General features: G+C 40.0%; 1 protein-coding gene across 10 annotated transcripts in view; it reads left to right on the forward strand.

The window, feature by feature from the left end:
- The window catches only part of LOC130907988 (ERC protein 2-like), a 244,298-nt gene that overhangs the window by 93,415 nt on the left and 134,433 nt on the right, over positions 1–16,450 (forward strand). For 9 of the 10 annotated variants that reach the window (XM_057823634.1, XM_057823594.1, XM_057823565.1 and 6 more), the window contains 2 exons: positions 1,566–1,718; positions 6,989–7,149. In XM_057823634.1, the coding sequence (XP_057679617.1) occupies positions 1,566–1,718; positions 6,989–7,149 (314 nt within the window). The remainder of the gene's footprint in view (positions 1–1,565; positions 1,719–6,988; positions 7,150–16,450) is intronic. The other variant, XM_057823611.1, reaches the window with a different exon arrangement.

A 16,450-nucleotide genomic window follows, 5' to 3' on the forward strand; every position in this document is an offset into this window, starting at 1 on the left:
TGACTGTTTAAATCCACAATTCCAATTAAATTAGGACATTGCACTTACATGAGCATTACAAAGTTTTGAGAAGGTCAAATGAAGTTCATCTGTGAAGTTATAGTGCTTTTCAGGTTCATCCATCCGAAAGCCAAATATCTCCAACTTTGTGTTTGGTTGTGCTTATCTTTTTACAAGTGAGTATGTGTGGTGGAGTGCTTCCAGGAGTACACAGCTGCTGTAAGTTTGCATTTTCTCACTCCCTGTTGGTTTCTCGTAATGATTATAATCCCTCCATTCCACCCGAAAGGGTCAGACTGCATAATGACCTTTCCTTGGGGACAAGGGTGATGACTGGTGCTGTAGAGCCAATTATTCCTCCATTGCTTCTCACTTCATTTCTCATTTTTTGCCTTCATTCACATAATTTTATTTGATTTTTGCAAGTCATTGAAATTTCCTTAAAAGTCACACAAGACACATAGGCTGTACGTACATATATTCAAATTGCTATCTGGTCAAGTTTCACTCAGATTACCAACAGCAGCAGCATCTCCATAGGGGGCTGGGCAGGTAGGGTCATTTTGTATAAATGTGTGTGCGGGTGCATATATCTCTGTTGGGCGGGGTCAGAGCAGTACTTGTTGATTCTGGTGCATCGAATTACTGGCCGTCTGTCACATCCAATTAAAGCGCTGGAGAGCTGATGCACACAGCCTTCCTCTGTGAGCGTGCACAGGGGTTTGCAGCTCACCTCCAGCTGTGTGGTGCTGACGTGACGAGCAACAAGTTTCCGCTTGTGATTTGCACGGCTTGGCACTGTTCTCATCACCCGCGGGGAGAGTCCCATTGCTGCTGTCAGTATCACTGTATGACTTATTTACTTCATTTAGGTGTCCTATGATTTTTGTCCTATATTGCAAAGGAATGTCTACAAGTCATTCTATAGACTGTGACTCCATACTACGTCAGTCAAGTTCAGCAGTTGGTGTGATTACACACGTTTTGCGACAAGCTTTAAAGCTGAAGTTCGGTCTGACAGTGTCTTCATGCCCGTTTGACCCAAAGATGACTACGCAGCTATTCTGGAGTGTGAACGTGTGAACTTCAATGTGAGTCCCCCACCAACCCCAGAATGAAAGAGGCCAAGAGAAGCAGTGGGTTTATTATTTCTGCTCAGTGTTTTCTTTCACAGTTCCATCAGCCAATGTGGAGAGTGATCCCTTTCCGACTCGACACTGGTGTTGTAGAGGCCACACGCGCGCACAACATACACACCTGTGCTGCCTGTGAATACGCACATTCACATTTTTGTAAAGACGTCCACAACGATAAAAACATTTTCCACTCTTTCAACCTACTTCTTTTTAAGAAACTGTTTGCACTCACCACAGCCTTTCGCTGAATGAACGCAATCCTTTAGACTTCATTTTCTTTCATCAATTTACCTGTTAACTGACCTTGATAAATCATTGGATCGTGGGCTCGTACAGTAGAATATTGTGTGAAATATTTTGAAATAAAACTCTCTCCCTCTCATTGTTTTACTTCAGAACCCTTCAAATTAAAATGCTCTTGCTCCTCAGCTTCAGCTATCAGCTTCCCAGGATGCCATGCAGGAGACAGCTGAACGGATAGGGGAGTTGGAGAAGGCCTTGAGGGACAGTATGAACACTTCTGCAAATAGGGAGGTGCTATGGGCTCAAGAAGAGATGACCCGCATTCAGGCCCAGAGACAGGTGTACCTGACACCTTATGCACACTCTCATTCAAACCTTCAAGATTGTGTAAATGGTAATGCAGAGCAACTCATTCAAAGAAGCCCAAAGAGTATGGGGTACACCCTCGTGTGGCTAAAGTGCTTAACTGCAGACAGGTTGGGGTTAAACCTTGTCATTACTCCAATACTATTTTATGATACCCACTCAGAAATCAGTATATAATGGTATTGCTTGTATTCTGTTTGTAATAATTCAATTTAAAATAGACTTTGCATGTGTTAATCTCTTAAGGTTATTATAATTAAGGAAGACTAAAATGACACAAATCTTGTGACAGGTGAAAACACATTTGGAAGAAGCCCCCTTCATATACTGTACTAGAACAGCTTTCCCTCTTTTAGAAAAACTTTCTAAAATATTATTATGTGTCTTCATCTTCTTTTCCTTTCGGCTTTTCCCTTCAGGGGTCGCCACAGCGAATCAGTTGTCTCCATCTAACCCTGTCCTATGCATCCTCTTCCCCACACGAACTACCTTCATGTCCTCTTTAACTACATCCATAAACCACCTCCTTGGTCGTCCTCTAGACTTCCCGCCTGGCATATGGAAATTCAACATTCTTTTTCCACATTTTTAAATTCATCAAGGAGAAGCGTTTTGAGGTCACGGATGTTATACATGTAAGCTTTTTTTGTCCGAGTACCTCATCTTAAAAGTGTTTGATGAAGTTGAGGCCATGACTCACAAGTCATGACAACAAATTCCCCCTAATTATGCCTTTAAGGCTCTTGCTTTGTGTACTCTGAGAAGGAACATGAACATTAGAAGCATACACCTTTTCAAAAGACCTTGGTACAAAGAAAAGATTCAAAATATATTACCGTTAAATCAATTCATCAAGACATTTGTCCCAGGACATTTTTCTTTGTGCAATAGTTTAGATTTTAAGCCTCTGTGTTCGGCAGTCTTTGTGATGGATTGCTGGTTGGTTGGTAAGTGCCTTAAGTGTGTTTTGCAGATGTCTGCATCGCTGTGTCTGCTGGGAAGTTAAGAAATGGGCCAAATGAGTGTGTTTTCCCTGTGTGCGCACGCAAACACACACGTTCATTTGAATGAGAATGACCTCACATTAGTTAAAAGTGCTATGAGCAGATGGGAGCCACCAGTGGTTTCAACTACAGCTAACATTTCTGTGGCAGAATGGAATTCCAATTCACACACACACAAAGAAATACAAACATTGACAAGAGGAATCTAAAAGAGTATGGGTGGTTAGAACAGAAGAAAATAAGGTCAAACTCAAGTTTTCTAAACCCCAAAGTAATTGATGATCCTTTCATACTTGATTTCCAGTCAGTATTTGTGACACCAATTCAATAATGCCACTAATAACGTAAGACAATATAAGTTGATTCACATGTCAACAAGCCTTGCAATTGCTCACAAATCAGCAACGGAGTATACCAAAGTATACTCCACAACATGGGAAAAGAGGCTCCTTTAAAAAGTTCCTCGATGCTCATTGGGCAGGGGCTCCAAACACTTTACACATACCATAGCATATCATAGGCTACCCAGAAGCTGTGTAAAGAGAAAATGAATGTCTTTTTCAACTTCACACGACGGAAGAAAATGTATTAACAGCCCTGGACAACCAACCAAGTCCTAACATTTTGCAGAAGAAGAAAAAAAAAAAGTGATGAAAAATCAAGATATCTGTGCTCTCAAAAGTCCTGAGTGTACCACTGAAACACAAATGCCCCCTCATTGAATTTCAGATTCCTACACATTTTTATACTTAAGGTTGATATATTTTCACAACTCAAAAGTCCCCAGTGGCTAGAATGTATCCTACCGCGGCACAGGACAACACTACGGCGTACGTGTCCAGAGAGCTAAATTACAATGCTTTGAGTGTTTCACTGTTTCTTGCTCTAGTTGTATGTTTTGTGCGGACTGAGGTCTCTTGGCTCTGTTGATGTAATGTGGGGTAGAGGTTTCCATTGAGATAGAAACCAATAGCTGAATAGCTGGCAATGTACCAGCTATGGAGATGGCTCCTTTAATATGAGCATTCATTTGTGTTTTGCACATTTTATATTCGCAAGCAATCTTGGTCTTTTGAGTAAAGGAAGTAGTTGTCACTGCAAAATACATGTTAAATAATGTGAAATGCTTTTTGAGTTACAAACTCATAACTTCATTAGAGTAGTGAAAGACTTGAACATGAGATTTTTTTAATTGGCAGTAGAAACGACTGGGATAGCAATATTCATAAGAGGGGGAGTAAAACGTTTGCATGGTTAAGTGCATAATTTCCAAAGGGAAAATTCCGATTAACTACAGCGTACACTTATGCATGGAAACAGATATCAAACATCCCAAAAAAAAAAAAAAAAAAAAAACTGAATATTGACCTTATTGGCTGTATGTAATAGTAGCCGCTTGTCATCATTTTGGCCAAAGCTTAATGTTGTATGTCTGATATTTAGTGCGATGTAGTTCTGAGCCTTAGCTCATGCTTTCGGCAATTACTATCAAACATTTGTAATTTAATCAGTTAAAAATATGTAAATTCACTTTAAGGGGTTAAATAAGAAGAAAGAAATAGGACATTAATCCAAGTCAGTAGATGATTGAAATTACAAATACTTTGACAGTATTCCACACCCTAACCCCAAAAACGTAGCTAATTAGCCTGGCAGCTTGAAATTTTACCTGGTGTTTGTGTGCATGTAAATGGTGGCTAACTGATTTAAGATCAGTGTTTAGGATTGCGCTTGTTTACTTGATATATTAGTAGTGTACGTTCATGGTTATAAATTCTAGGGTTTAGTGGTTTCTATTAGAAGTTCACAACTTAAACTAATGTTTAGCAAGTTTATAAATGTGGTTGCGAGACTTTTCACACGCACAAAAAGTGTTTTACTCCATGTGAACCTGGGAACGCCACTCAAATGATCAGGCCCTACGTGCAGAGAGCATACTGAGCCATTGTGCTGTCATGCTGGTGAATGGACTTAAGGCATACTGAGCCAGTATCTAGCAGTCATGCTGTCTCCCCAACAAAAGATAACCATTTGGCTCAGTTCTCAAACTGCTCTGTGCTTATGATGCTCACCACATGCACCCGTCAACGCGTCTAACGGCGTGAGCCAACATGACATCATACACGCAAGAAGGAGGCTATATGTGAACATAAGCATGCAGTTCCACCGTTGTCAACCGGGCATTTCTGGTCCATACTAAGGAAGGGAAAAAAGTCAGTAAAACATCACCTGATCTTGGCACCATTCCCGACATTCTCACATTTGGCCCCCTCCCCTTTGAGAAGTTCTTTCTTCTCCTCTGTCTCAAAGTAATCAGTCTCATGATGTATAATGCGCTGAAAGTCTTCCATCAGCTTGACTGGCTGAAATGGTCTTCCATCAGCTTGACTGGCTGAAATGGAGCATGGGTAATGTTCTTGGTCACTTTTCTTCACACCCACTGTGTCGACGCACTCTGTCTCCTGCAGCTATAATCCTGAGCCCCCTTGTCACCCATCTGCCTTCTTAACTTGTTTTGCCCAATGATTTCCACAGGTTTTCTGCCTTTGTCCCACTATTTGTACAAATCTCTTGCACCCCACCGCCCCCTTGGCATTTGAACTAGGCCTTTGAACCAGCAACACCGACGCAAATGGACAAGGGGGATTTGGCCCTTACCTCTGAGCCCTCAATCAGCTTAGCCAGTCTTAGTAAGCTTTAGCCAGGCTGTGAGGCTTTCCCTTGAAGTTGAGCTAAATTAGCACGCACAGGCTCATCGCTAAGCTGATTAGTCCCCTAATTTCACTAAAATGCATTGTATTCCTAATTAATGATGTGATTGTGACACAAGGGCTAGTCTGGGTGGTGGACCAATGTTTGGCTGACAGATCCATATGTGATGTAGGTGACCCTTGACTTTCTTAATGGAGAGTTTAGCTTTTCAAACAAAAACCTCAAACAATGAAAATAATTCCAAGCCATCCATTTATCAACACCCCTACTTATCACGTGCAGGGAAACTTTGATGTGATTTGAGACGTTTTGATGTGTTGTTTTCCGGGTGAATTAGCAAGAGGTTAATTGTTGTTGCCAGGGATGTTTCAGTCCTTTTCCAGACATCTCTGAATCAAAATTGCATTTCAAAGTTCTGTACGCTGCACTGATAATCCCCCCGACTCTCACTTGTGTGTGATCTGCATGAACAGCGAGCAGACTGTCTGACATCTGTGAAACACACCTACCAAACGGGCGGAGATTGAGAGCGTCCTGAAAATGTGCGAACGATTTGGCCCCATCATAAAAGAGGCCTGCTCCTTCTTTTATGTCGCACCCCTTGGAGTGCTTTCCACTTCTTCTTTCATTTCTATTTCCTCTTTAGGTTAGATCCAACAATAATTTGTCTTATATGGTTTATCTCTAAAATCAAACATTGTCAAATTTGACAAAAGCTGAATTTTTGTTGTTGCAGTTTTACAGTTACGTCACCATAATGAGCCCAACCACTACAGTGCGGCATCCTTTTGTAAAGTGCTTGCTGTTAGACAATTACCTACTTCCTGCGTTCGAATAATGATCCCCTGAGGCCACATCCTGTCTGTCAGACGCTCAGGTGGAACAAGTGGGCCTGAATGGTTGGAGGGCATGTGTGTTCATTGATCTCACCTGTTCTCAAGTAGACAAACACTCCAGCGTGTAAAAAAATTAGCAAGCCAAAGGAAGAGGAGGAGAAGAGAGACTTTCTTCTACCACAACGTGCTGGTCATTTGACCTGACCCTAATTTCCAAGCAGTCACACATTCTTTTCATGCATTTTGGCTAATTTCAACCTTTTTCATACAAATCACACAGATTATTAAATATACCTTCACTATGTAATAAAAGACACTGACACCTCTATTTGAAAAGTCAGATTTTTAATGATGACATTTCTTGAACTACAAACAACAGCTAGTGAATCACTGATCTAATTTACTGTGATGAATTTAGCTATGCTAACACTTTGTCATTCGAAGAGCTTCTTCTCATTCTGTGTAGTAAAAATTAAGATCACTTTAATTTGACGTCTTTTTCCATGCTATGGTTTGATATACGGAAATCATAGTACTAAATGGGCATACCAAAATTCGTAGCTGATAAGTCCATATAAAAAGCAAATAAACATGCAGGCATACAGTATAAATATACTGTACACAAGCGTTGTTGTTTAAACTGTATGATTTGCTTGCTCCTATATTAAAAGTATGGTCTCCCTTTTACTAGCTTGAAGAGCTGATGGTGGCCTTGGAGAAGACACGCCAAGAATTGGATACGACAAAAATGCATCTATCCTCCACTCAGCAGACCTTGCATGAAAGAGACGGACATCTCAGCAACTTGCGGCAGGAAAAACGCAAACAGCTGGAAGAGATTCTGGAAATGAAGTGAGTTTTACACTACCTCCCTACATATCATGATTTTTGATTTGCTTTTTTCTTCTATTAATCTACTGTATGTATTAATGTGTTTCTCCAAACCATTTTTTTACTCGAAACATTTGCTAAACTGTACATTTCAATAACAACATACATCAAGCTGGATGCAGTGGTTTTAATATATCATGGGTAAAAAGGCAATTATTGTGAAGGGCATCCTGGAGATGTTGTGAAGTCACATGACTTCAGCTGACTGAGACACTATGGTGGACTCCAATTTGGAATCGTAAACCAGTGGCTATTTCTTGCAATACATTGAACTTTACACAGAACTTTTTTTCGAGTCATGATGAGAGAGATGTTGTGGAGGAGGGTAGTTTGCAGCGAGAGATGTTTGGGTTCAACTGCTGCTCACCACTGACAAGGTTTGGACGATTGATAGGTGGAGGCATTTTGCATGTTGACTGAAGGCAAGCCATGCCAAATTTTAATGTGTAGCACAACTCAACATAAGGTACTCCGTAGTGCTTTACACCATATAAAAGTCGCAAGACAGATACAAAAAAAGAAAAAAAGGAACTAAAAATAGAGACAAATAAATGGATAAAAAGCACAAGACATATATTATTGCATTTTTGAACAGTGAGGGCAGTAAGAAATACGCTGTAATAATTACCCCACTTACTGCCAATTGTTATCTGGGATTGGCTCCCGCGACCCTCGTGAGGATAAGCGGCTTGGAAAATGAATGACTGAATGCATGAATAACTTACAGGTCCGAAAAGGCACGTTGTGATGCACATGACATTATGCCTATGTGATTTTTGCTGCGCATGCATAGTTGCGCACCAATTATGCCGACTCCTGTTATTAAGTGTCTCTATCATCTATCTCCAAGTGTCTCTATCCCTTCTGACTTAGAGCAAAAGGTGGGGTGCACGATGGTCATGATGTTGAATACTAATACACAGGGGTGCACATATTTTTTTTGCCCAGGTTCTCAGAGGAGGACCTGGAGATGTGACTTGGTCCTCATTGAGCTTGAGAGCCGACCCGCCTGATGCGATAAAAATATGACAAGCTTTACTTAGAGCCAATTAACTTTAATTAATTACATTAACAATTAAGGCTTGATTAACATCAACTGGCACAACGAAATTGTCATTACTTTAAAGTGAAATGTAAAGAAATAAACATAAAAGCACCAATTCAAAATAAAGGGCATTATGCGGCTCCCACATTAACTCCAAGCCTTTGTAAAAGTGGGATGTCCTCCTCATAAGACCTCATTGAACGTGCATGTTAAGCTTTGTAAAATGCGAACAAAAACACGTTTGTCAGTGCAAGGCGGTTTTCATTATTCTGCCACTTGTCCATAGGGCGAGTGGGGTCCTATCTGACATCGATTTTTGATAGTTTGCTTAATTGCCACATGCTCTGTTTTTTTTGTGCTTTTCAAAGTTTGGATGGCTGAAATTCTTTGACCCTACATAAACGACGTCTCTGTCGTCTGTCTGTCTTTTGACGGTTATGGGGGAACACGAAAATAATTACTCAGTGGGGCCTGCCTCTTCGACATTTTGAGAAGTTATTTTCTCGTGTCCGCCGCAAATACAGTGGTCAGCCATGGGTACGCAAAAGCGTATGGAAGCCGTTGAGGGCCAGCGCGTTTGTCTACGTCCAGTACGCATGCGCGCATGCGGACCACTTATGTGCACCCCTGCTAATACAGTATTTTTAAACAAATTCACTGAATGATGTTTCAGGCACGTTTTTCATGGGAAGATCCATAACTAATAATTATAAACCTAGGCCCAAAAAGTTGCTGTCTGACATATGTGGCCATTTTACAGTCATTTAGTTAATTTCCAAATGTCCCTTAAAAATTAACTTGCCCGTGAGATTTTGTCTAACAATTACGAAATCAGAACCTTTTATACTAAAAATATAGGTGAGACTAAATTGTGAATACCGTAGTTTTCGTTTACAACTGTGTATGCTGGCAGACCATGGAAAGGTTGAGCATGCGAGAAGAACAAGGTGAGAGTCGGACCCACTGTTTCATGTGGGATGAAAGTCATGAGCCTCAATTTCCTTCAATATCTCAATGCTCTAATGCTTTTTGACAGCACTGACAGAAGGAAGGTAGCTGAAAATGTCTGTTAGAAAAAGTAACTTTAATTAAAGCCCCCAGTGTCAGACAAAGGTATCACACTTGATAATTGGAACCTTTAATTCCATGATGTCATCTAAAGAGAATTTGTGTGTAAGCATGTGTTTCTGTTTGACACACAGTGTTTATAAACAACTGGGGGAAAAAAATACTCATGCTTGTGCCAAACACACGATATGACAAAACTTATCATCCTGTCTGTTCCAGTTTTCCCCATCTAAGCAGTGGTTTCCAGCAAGACAAATGTGTTACACATCAGACAGTCACAAACCGTTCCTCTTTTTAGATGTGAAATTGCAAACACTCACATAACATTTGCTTGGCAAACTCAATTATTCTTGTATAGTCTGCTAGTCTTAAATCATTATTATATTATCATTACAGTGACATTTGAGGAAGAATGTCAGTGTGATGGTTGGCTGGCATAAACACCAAAATTACAGTACATGTGCTGTTTGTGTGCAATCCCTTGAACTGCATGCAAGTCTACGATGACTCAATCAAATGGGGGGGGGGCACAATTGCATGTGTGTGTGTGTGTGTGGGGGGGGGGGGGGGGGTCTGTGCTGTGTATCCAATGCATGCAGAGGTCAGAAGAATGGGTTCTGGGTCATAGACGAAGAGGATTAAAGGACTGTTGAACTGTGAGTGAGGCGAAGCTTTGTTAGAAATCACTTGCATCTTTACAAGTCTTGGAGATATATGCCGCATGTGATCACTCTCTTCTGTAGATACTGTAGACACACACACAGCATATTCCCACAGCTCAGCTCTGGTTCAAGTTAGCTCAGACGCAAGCATATAGGAGAGGTAAGGTAGAGAATGTGAAGTAATGGGAGAATGTGAGAGAGGAGCAGGGTATGCTTCAGTCAGATTTGCTCTGCACACACTGAACCATTTAAATCTTAGAAAACAGCAGGGAAGCTTGAGTGTGTGACAAGTTTCTTTTTCATTCATTTGGAGTTTGGCATTTGTAACAAAAAAACAAACAAACAAACAAAAAAAAAACAGCTGTACCAAACTATTTAAAAAATAATAATAATAATTTGCACATCAGTGCCAGAGAAAAAGACTCCTAGTTATTCAGTGTTGACAATGAAAGAGAATAGCATTTAGCACGAGAGGTATACCTGTACAGGGATGAGCCCAGAAAGCTGTTTGTTCCAATGCCACTGCTTTTTTTTTGGCAGCAAATCAGCAGATTGAGCGGATTCCCCAAACAAGAAGTTTTCAAAGTTTTGCATGAAAGCCAAGGAAAGATAACAAAAAAATCGAGTCAACCAAAGTCTGTTCTCAAATGCCCCCCACCCCCATAAAAAACAACTTTCTGCCAGGTTTCACAGTACAAAACTCCCAGTCTTGCTCCATTTCACTCTCCTCCACCCTCTGCCTACTCTTAATTTGGGCCTCTTTTATCCAATCATCCAGGCCTTCTTTAATCAATTGGCTTAAACAGCCACACCTGGATGAGTTTATCCGGCATACTGGGTGATGTAGTCTCCAGACTGGTGACCGTCTTGTTTGGATTCCTCAGTTGCTGAGGAATCTAGCGCCCCCTCTGCTACTTACTACTCACAATTTGCAATATTGTTTTATGTATGGCTTTTTTCTAATGTATGTCTGAGTGAAACGACATAGCATTCATTTTGCCTATATGTATAGATAGTATGTGTGGTCGACACAAAATTTTCAAAGCTATTGGGAGTCACGACCAAGACTGTGTGTTTTAGTAGTCTATTCTGGGACCAAATCTAGATCTTCAAAATGTGACCGGTCTAGAGTGTACAACACTTGGGTATCTACTATAATATAACCCAACATGAAACAGAGTGTCTGAGTCTCTCTCTCACTCACACACACAATAATATTAAGATTAAAAATATATATATATTTGATTCATCTGCATCACATCTGCAGACTATTTTATTTTGAAAACCTGACCACCTCATTCCATTGTCTTTCCCACACCCACTTGTTTCTTAAAGAGGAACAGGAGAAGTTTGAAGCATGATACAATGCACTGGACATGAAAGTAGAGATTTTTTTAAGTAGAGCTGTTGTTTGAACGTTTGAAAGATGAGCCATCTATAACACTTACATTAGTCAACAGACAGAATAATTACAAGAGAGGCACAGGCAGATTTAGAGAGGGATTGACAATTATGCGAGAAAGATGACAGAGTGTTGGATGAAGAGGGTGGTTAATGAGGAATATGAGTATGGGGATGATGGAAGGAGTGAAACAAGAAAGACCAAAGAAATGAGCAGAGCTGCGGAAAAGTGGTATTGGTGTGTCTCTGAGCCCTCCATGCAAATTCTATGGAGCATTTGATGTTAGGTTAGCAGATCAAGGAGTAATTGTGGTTCTTATTCAGTGGAGTACAACATATTAGTATTAACCTCTAGCTGTTTTTTTTTTTTTAGATTGGGTAGATGTACCCAATGGTTGCTTTTGTAATTATTGTCCAAAATGTATTTCTTGTCATAGCAAACAGAACACTACTGGTCAAATGTTTGAGCCACCCCTACCCCCCTCTTTTTTTAATTCCCAATTAAAAAATCATGCAGCTTAGCTCTATTTTACTTTGAAATAAAAGCACTGAATGATTGAAGAATTTAAAGTTACAAGATGAATCATCACAAAAAAACTTCAAAGTCCCTTTTGGAAATCATAACAGCTTAACACACCGGTGGCAATATTTGTCATTTTTATCAAAAGGTGTGCCACTAAAGATTTGCTTTGCTTTCATTTTCAGTCCCATTCATTTCAAACCAACTTAATGATAGATAGATAGATAGATAGATAGATAGATAGATAGATTTATTAACAGACTCAAGGTTCAAGCCACAATCACACAATACAAGGGAACGAACCATACAAAACTTAAAACAACATAACAATAAAAGAAGGTAAACTACAGGTAAATGAGATATAAACGTGGAGACACATGATTCCAAAATCTGTTATTTTTTCAGTTTTGGTAAACCTTTCCTTTTTTTGGTGCAGGTGCATGCTATAACCTGGATTTAGACTGCTTGAACTGTTTAAAAAAAAAAAAAAGCGTAAGCGAAATTGGGGTATTTAAAAAAAAATAATAATAATAACTGTAGTGTATATTTATTTGCTTTTCTCTTAATATTTGAATTACATATTTTAAATTCTGTCGTGTCTGATAATGATATAAAATAATTCCGTTTTAGGTTTTGGGTTTGCTTGAGCCCCAATGTTACAGATATCTGATGTTCAGTCCTTTATCTGTCCAGTTTCCTCCTCTGACCTTCCGTTGGCAAGTTCGAGCAACCCGTGGCATAATGAAGCTCAGAGCGACATTATGACTTTCAAATCCCTGATGTAGACATACTGTCTCTGTAGAGCCTTTGCCATGGTTACGCCGCCAAAACACTCGAGTCCAGCTGTAGAGGCAAGGTCATGTCCCTGCTCACATATCTGTCCGTATAAAGAGCTGAGACACATTCAAGAACGTAATTAACGAAAGGAAAGTGCACACATTTTGCAATGCTCACTCATACGTTTTCTGTTTTACTGTTTACCTTATACAGCATTGTTCTGACATTTTATTGTGAAACTGATCACTCCTACTGCAAAAGCTCACGTACAGTACACAGACAAGAACATGCACAGTCAACGCTTTGTGTGAGCGGATTGACACACATACCGATTCAAGCTGGCACAACTGCGGTGTTCAAGTGCGATTGTTGTGTTAAGGCAACGATGAGACATTGATGGTGGCTGAAAGAGATTCTCTGTGTTGCAGTGATGAGGTGGAGCTGACCACACATCACCTTCCTCTTCCTGAGCAGGTTTGTGTGCGTGTCGCCTCGTGGGAACTCGTGGCCATTCATCATGTCTGTCTGTGCTCCTGTGCCCTCTGACACCCATGTTTACCTTCGGCATGTGTGTCGGCTGTCAGCTTGGTAGGTGTGTTATTATGTCAGGGCCCAGATCCGCCCTACTTCACAACCTCCTCTATTTGGTCAATGGGGGGCCAGATCGCTAAAGGAATTTTAAGATAAAAAATAAATAAAGACGTGAATAAAGTGGACTGAAATAAGACTATCTGTTTTGAAAACCATAAAATTTTTATGCGCATGTAACAAATTAACTTGACTATTACACAATGTGACACCGATACAGCTTGGCCGGTTGACCCCAAGGCAGTCGTAGAACATGCGATAGGTTTGACAATTTTTATTTGAAAATGGGTGCAATTAGACATACTCAAGTAGAGAGAGATTGTTGGTGCCAGGATTAGCAATCAGGTAGCATAGAACAGGATGGCAACATATGTACACTTTCAGGTGATTTACACAGTACTGGGTTGCCCACCTCACATTGCTGAATTGTGTACACTCACGACACTGCTTAATCACGTCTCCTTTTGACTCGCCTTTTCTTTCTCCTCGGTTATCAGGCGCTCTACATGGTGTCCACGGATAAATATAATTGGCTAACGATAACAACACTATGTTCATAGTTAAAATGGGTGTGTAATAGTGTTTTTCTTGTTGTTGTTTGTTCTTCTCTTCTGTCTGCTTCCTTCCTTCTGACATCTCTTAGTCCCTTCCCGTCGCTGCTGTTCACTAGCAATAGAGACATAATGCACACTCCCAGAAACCCAGGAACAAAACAGCATGTAAAAGTGACATGGACAATGACCCAATAAGAATTGAAAGAAAGCAAACCTATCTTTGCTTATGCATGTATTGGAGACTTAACAACCTCACCCAAGATTCAACCCATTTTACAAGTATACTGCTAATGTCACGGATTGTACCTACCAGTCCTTTTGAGAATTGAAAACTTTCTATAACATACTGTCTTGTGTATTTTCGACCTTATAAATATTCAGCGCACTTCATTTTGATTTCAGTGTTTGATTTTTATGGCCAATCAGGGTTTTACTTAGAGGTATTTGTGAGTCATTATGACTTTAGTACTGTGTTTGCACGAACCACACGGTGCCAGAACCACTGTGCCTGTTTCACAACCACCTTTGGCCGATGTATTTGGGACAAAACTTCATGTTTTGTAGCAATATACCATGTGAGTTCTGCCTCCAACTGCACAGATCCGGGTTCGGTGGTATTCCAACAGAGGTAAATCAAGGAATCCTTCTACTGTCTTAAAAACCCTCAAAAGAATGCAAGAAAATAGGAAGAACTGTATTTTTTGGACTATAAGTCGCATTTTTCCCCGTAGTTTGGCTGGAGGTGCGACTTATACTCTGGGGCGACTTATGTGTGAAATTATTAACACATTATTATGTCATTTCACATGTTATTTTGGTGTTTTGGAGTGACACTGATGGTTTGGTAAACTTGTTAGCATGTTCTTTATGCTATAGTTATCTGAATAACTTAATAGCTATGGCCACGTTCGCGTTCTGCCTTTGGCAATGTGTGTTCAATTGTATTAATGACTTTTTTATATTGAAATGCATGCTTTTAGTTAGTGGTACTTTCACGCCCACGTAGGGGCGCACTTCCACTTGTTTACACGAAGAAGAGCGCTCACACGCCAGAAGAAGACCGACAGCTACGTAGCTCTGAGTGATTGGGCAAGTTAGCGCAAGAGAAACACGGCTGCGAACCTACGTTCATTGTTTATGCTTGTAAAATATCTCTACAGAGGCAACGCCTGTGTGTATCATCTTTTCTGTTGTTATTGTGTGTTTTCTACTCGCGATCGGACACTTAAAGCCAGTTGTGTGGTTGTTTGAACGATGCGCTAATGCTAGCGAACGCATGCTAACCGTTTATGTCATGTCATTGCTGTAAAAGCACCTAATTATCATTTATTTACGTTGATGCGAACCTGTTTGGTATCAAGGACGAAATTGATTCAGCAAATTATACAGACATCCAGCATCGTCATTTGGGAGTTTAGCCCGCGGAATAGCCAGGACCGAGCCACGGCGTCCTGGTGAGGACAGTATATTCGCATTTCGTTGGTCATGCACTCTACACTTATTCAGCATGTTGTTCTCTCTTGTATTTTTATATTAAATTGCCTTTCAAGATGACATGTCTGTTCTACTGTATGTGTTGGATTTTATCATGTAAATTTCCCCCAAAAATGCGACTTATATATGGGTTTTTTTCTCTTCGTTGGGCATTTTATGGCTGGTGCGACTTATACTCAGGTGCGAATTGTAGTCCGAAAAATACGGTACTGTATTTTTTGGACTATAAGTCGCGTTTTTTTCCATAGTTTGGATGGAGGTGCGACTTATACTCTGGAGCGACTTATGTGTGAAATTATTAACACATTATTATATCATTTCACATGTTATTTTGGTGTTTTGGAGTGACACTGTTGGTTTGGTAAACTTGTTCTTTATGCTATAGTTATCTGAATAACTCTTAATAGCTATGTTACGTTAACATACCGGCCACGTTCACATTTCGTTGTTCATGCATCATGTAACATTATCATACTGTACACGTATTTAGCATGTTGTTCTCTATTGTAATTTTTATTTTAAATAGCCTTTAAAGCTGACGTATCTGTTCTATGTGTTGTATTTTATCAAGTAAATTTCCCCCCAAAATGCGACTTACACTCTGGTGAGAATTATGTTTTTTTTTCCCTCTTCATTGCGCATTTTTGGGCTGGTGCGACGTATACTCAGGTGTGACTAATAGACCGAAAAATATGCAATGTTGCTAGAATTAGTTTTGCTAGATGCTAAATGAACTGTAGTCCAGCTTGGTTGCTGAGGAACAGAAAGTGTGGAACACTAAAAACACTGTGTGGCAGGCATAGCAAATGAGCCAAAACAAAGAATAATAATTATGTACTGTACTGTATGTGCAAGTACAAAAAAAGCTTGAGTACTGTATATTGAACGATGGTCTCCCTTTTTTTTTCATAACTTCATGAATCAGTGAATTTGAATCTCTAAGTACTAAATTATTTCCTATTTATTCGCCAATCTCTTACTCTCCTGTTCTATCTCTTGAATGGTTGAAGAAGGCCTGGAATTTATCACATGTACCTAATAATTACTATCCCAGGAAATGGTCTTGAGGAAGTGGGGAAGTATGTGCACTAACCCTGCTAATTAGTATCCCTCACAAATGCACAGACACACACAAACACACTCCCTCACACAA

This window comes from Corythoichthys intestinalis, chromosome 2 (assembly GCF_030265065.1).
Source record: "Corythoichthys intestinalis isolate RoL2023-P3 chromosome 2, ASM3026506v1, whole genome shotgun sequence".
Lineage (NCBI taxonomy): Eukaryota > Metazoa > Chordata > Actinopteri > Syngnathiformes > Syngnathidae > Corythoichthys > Corythoichthys intestinalis.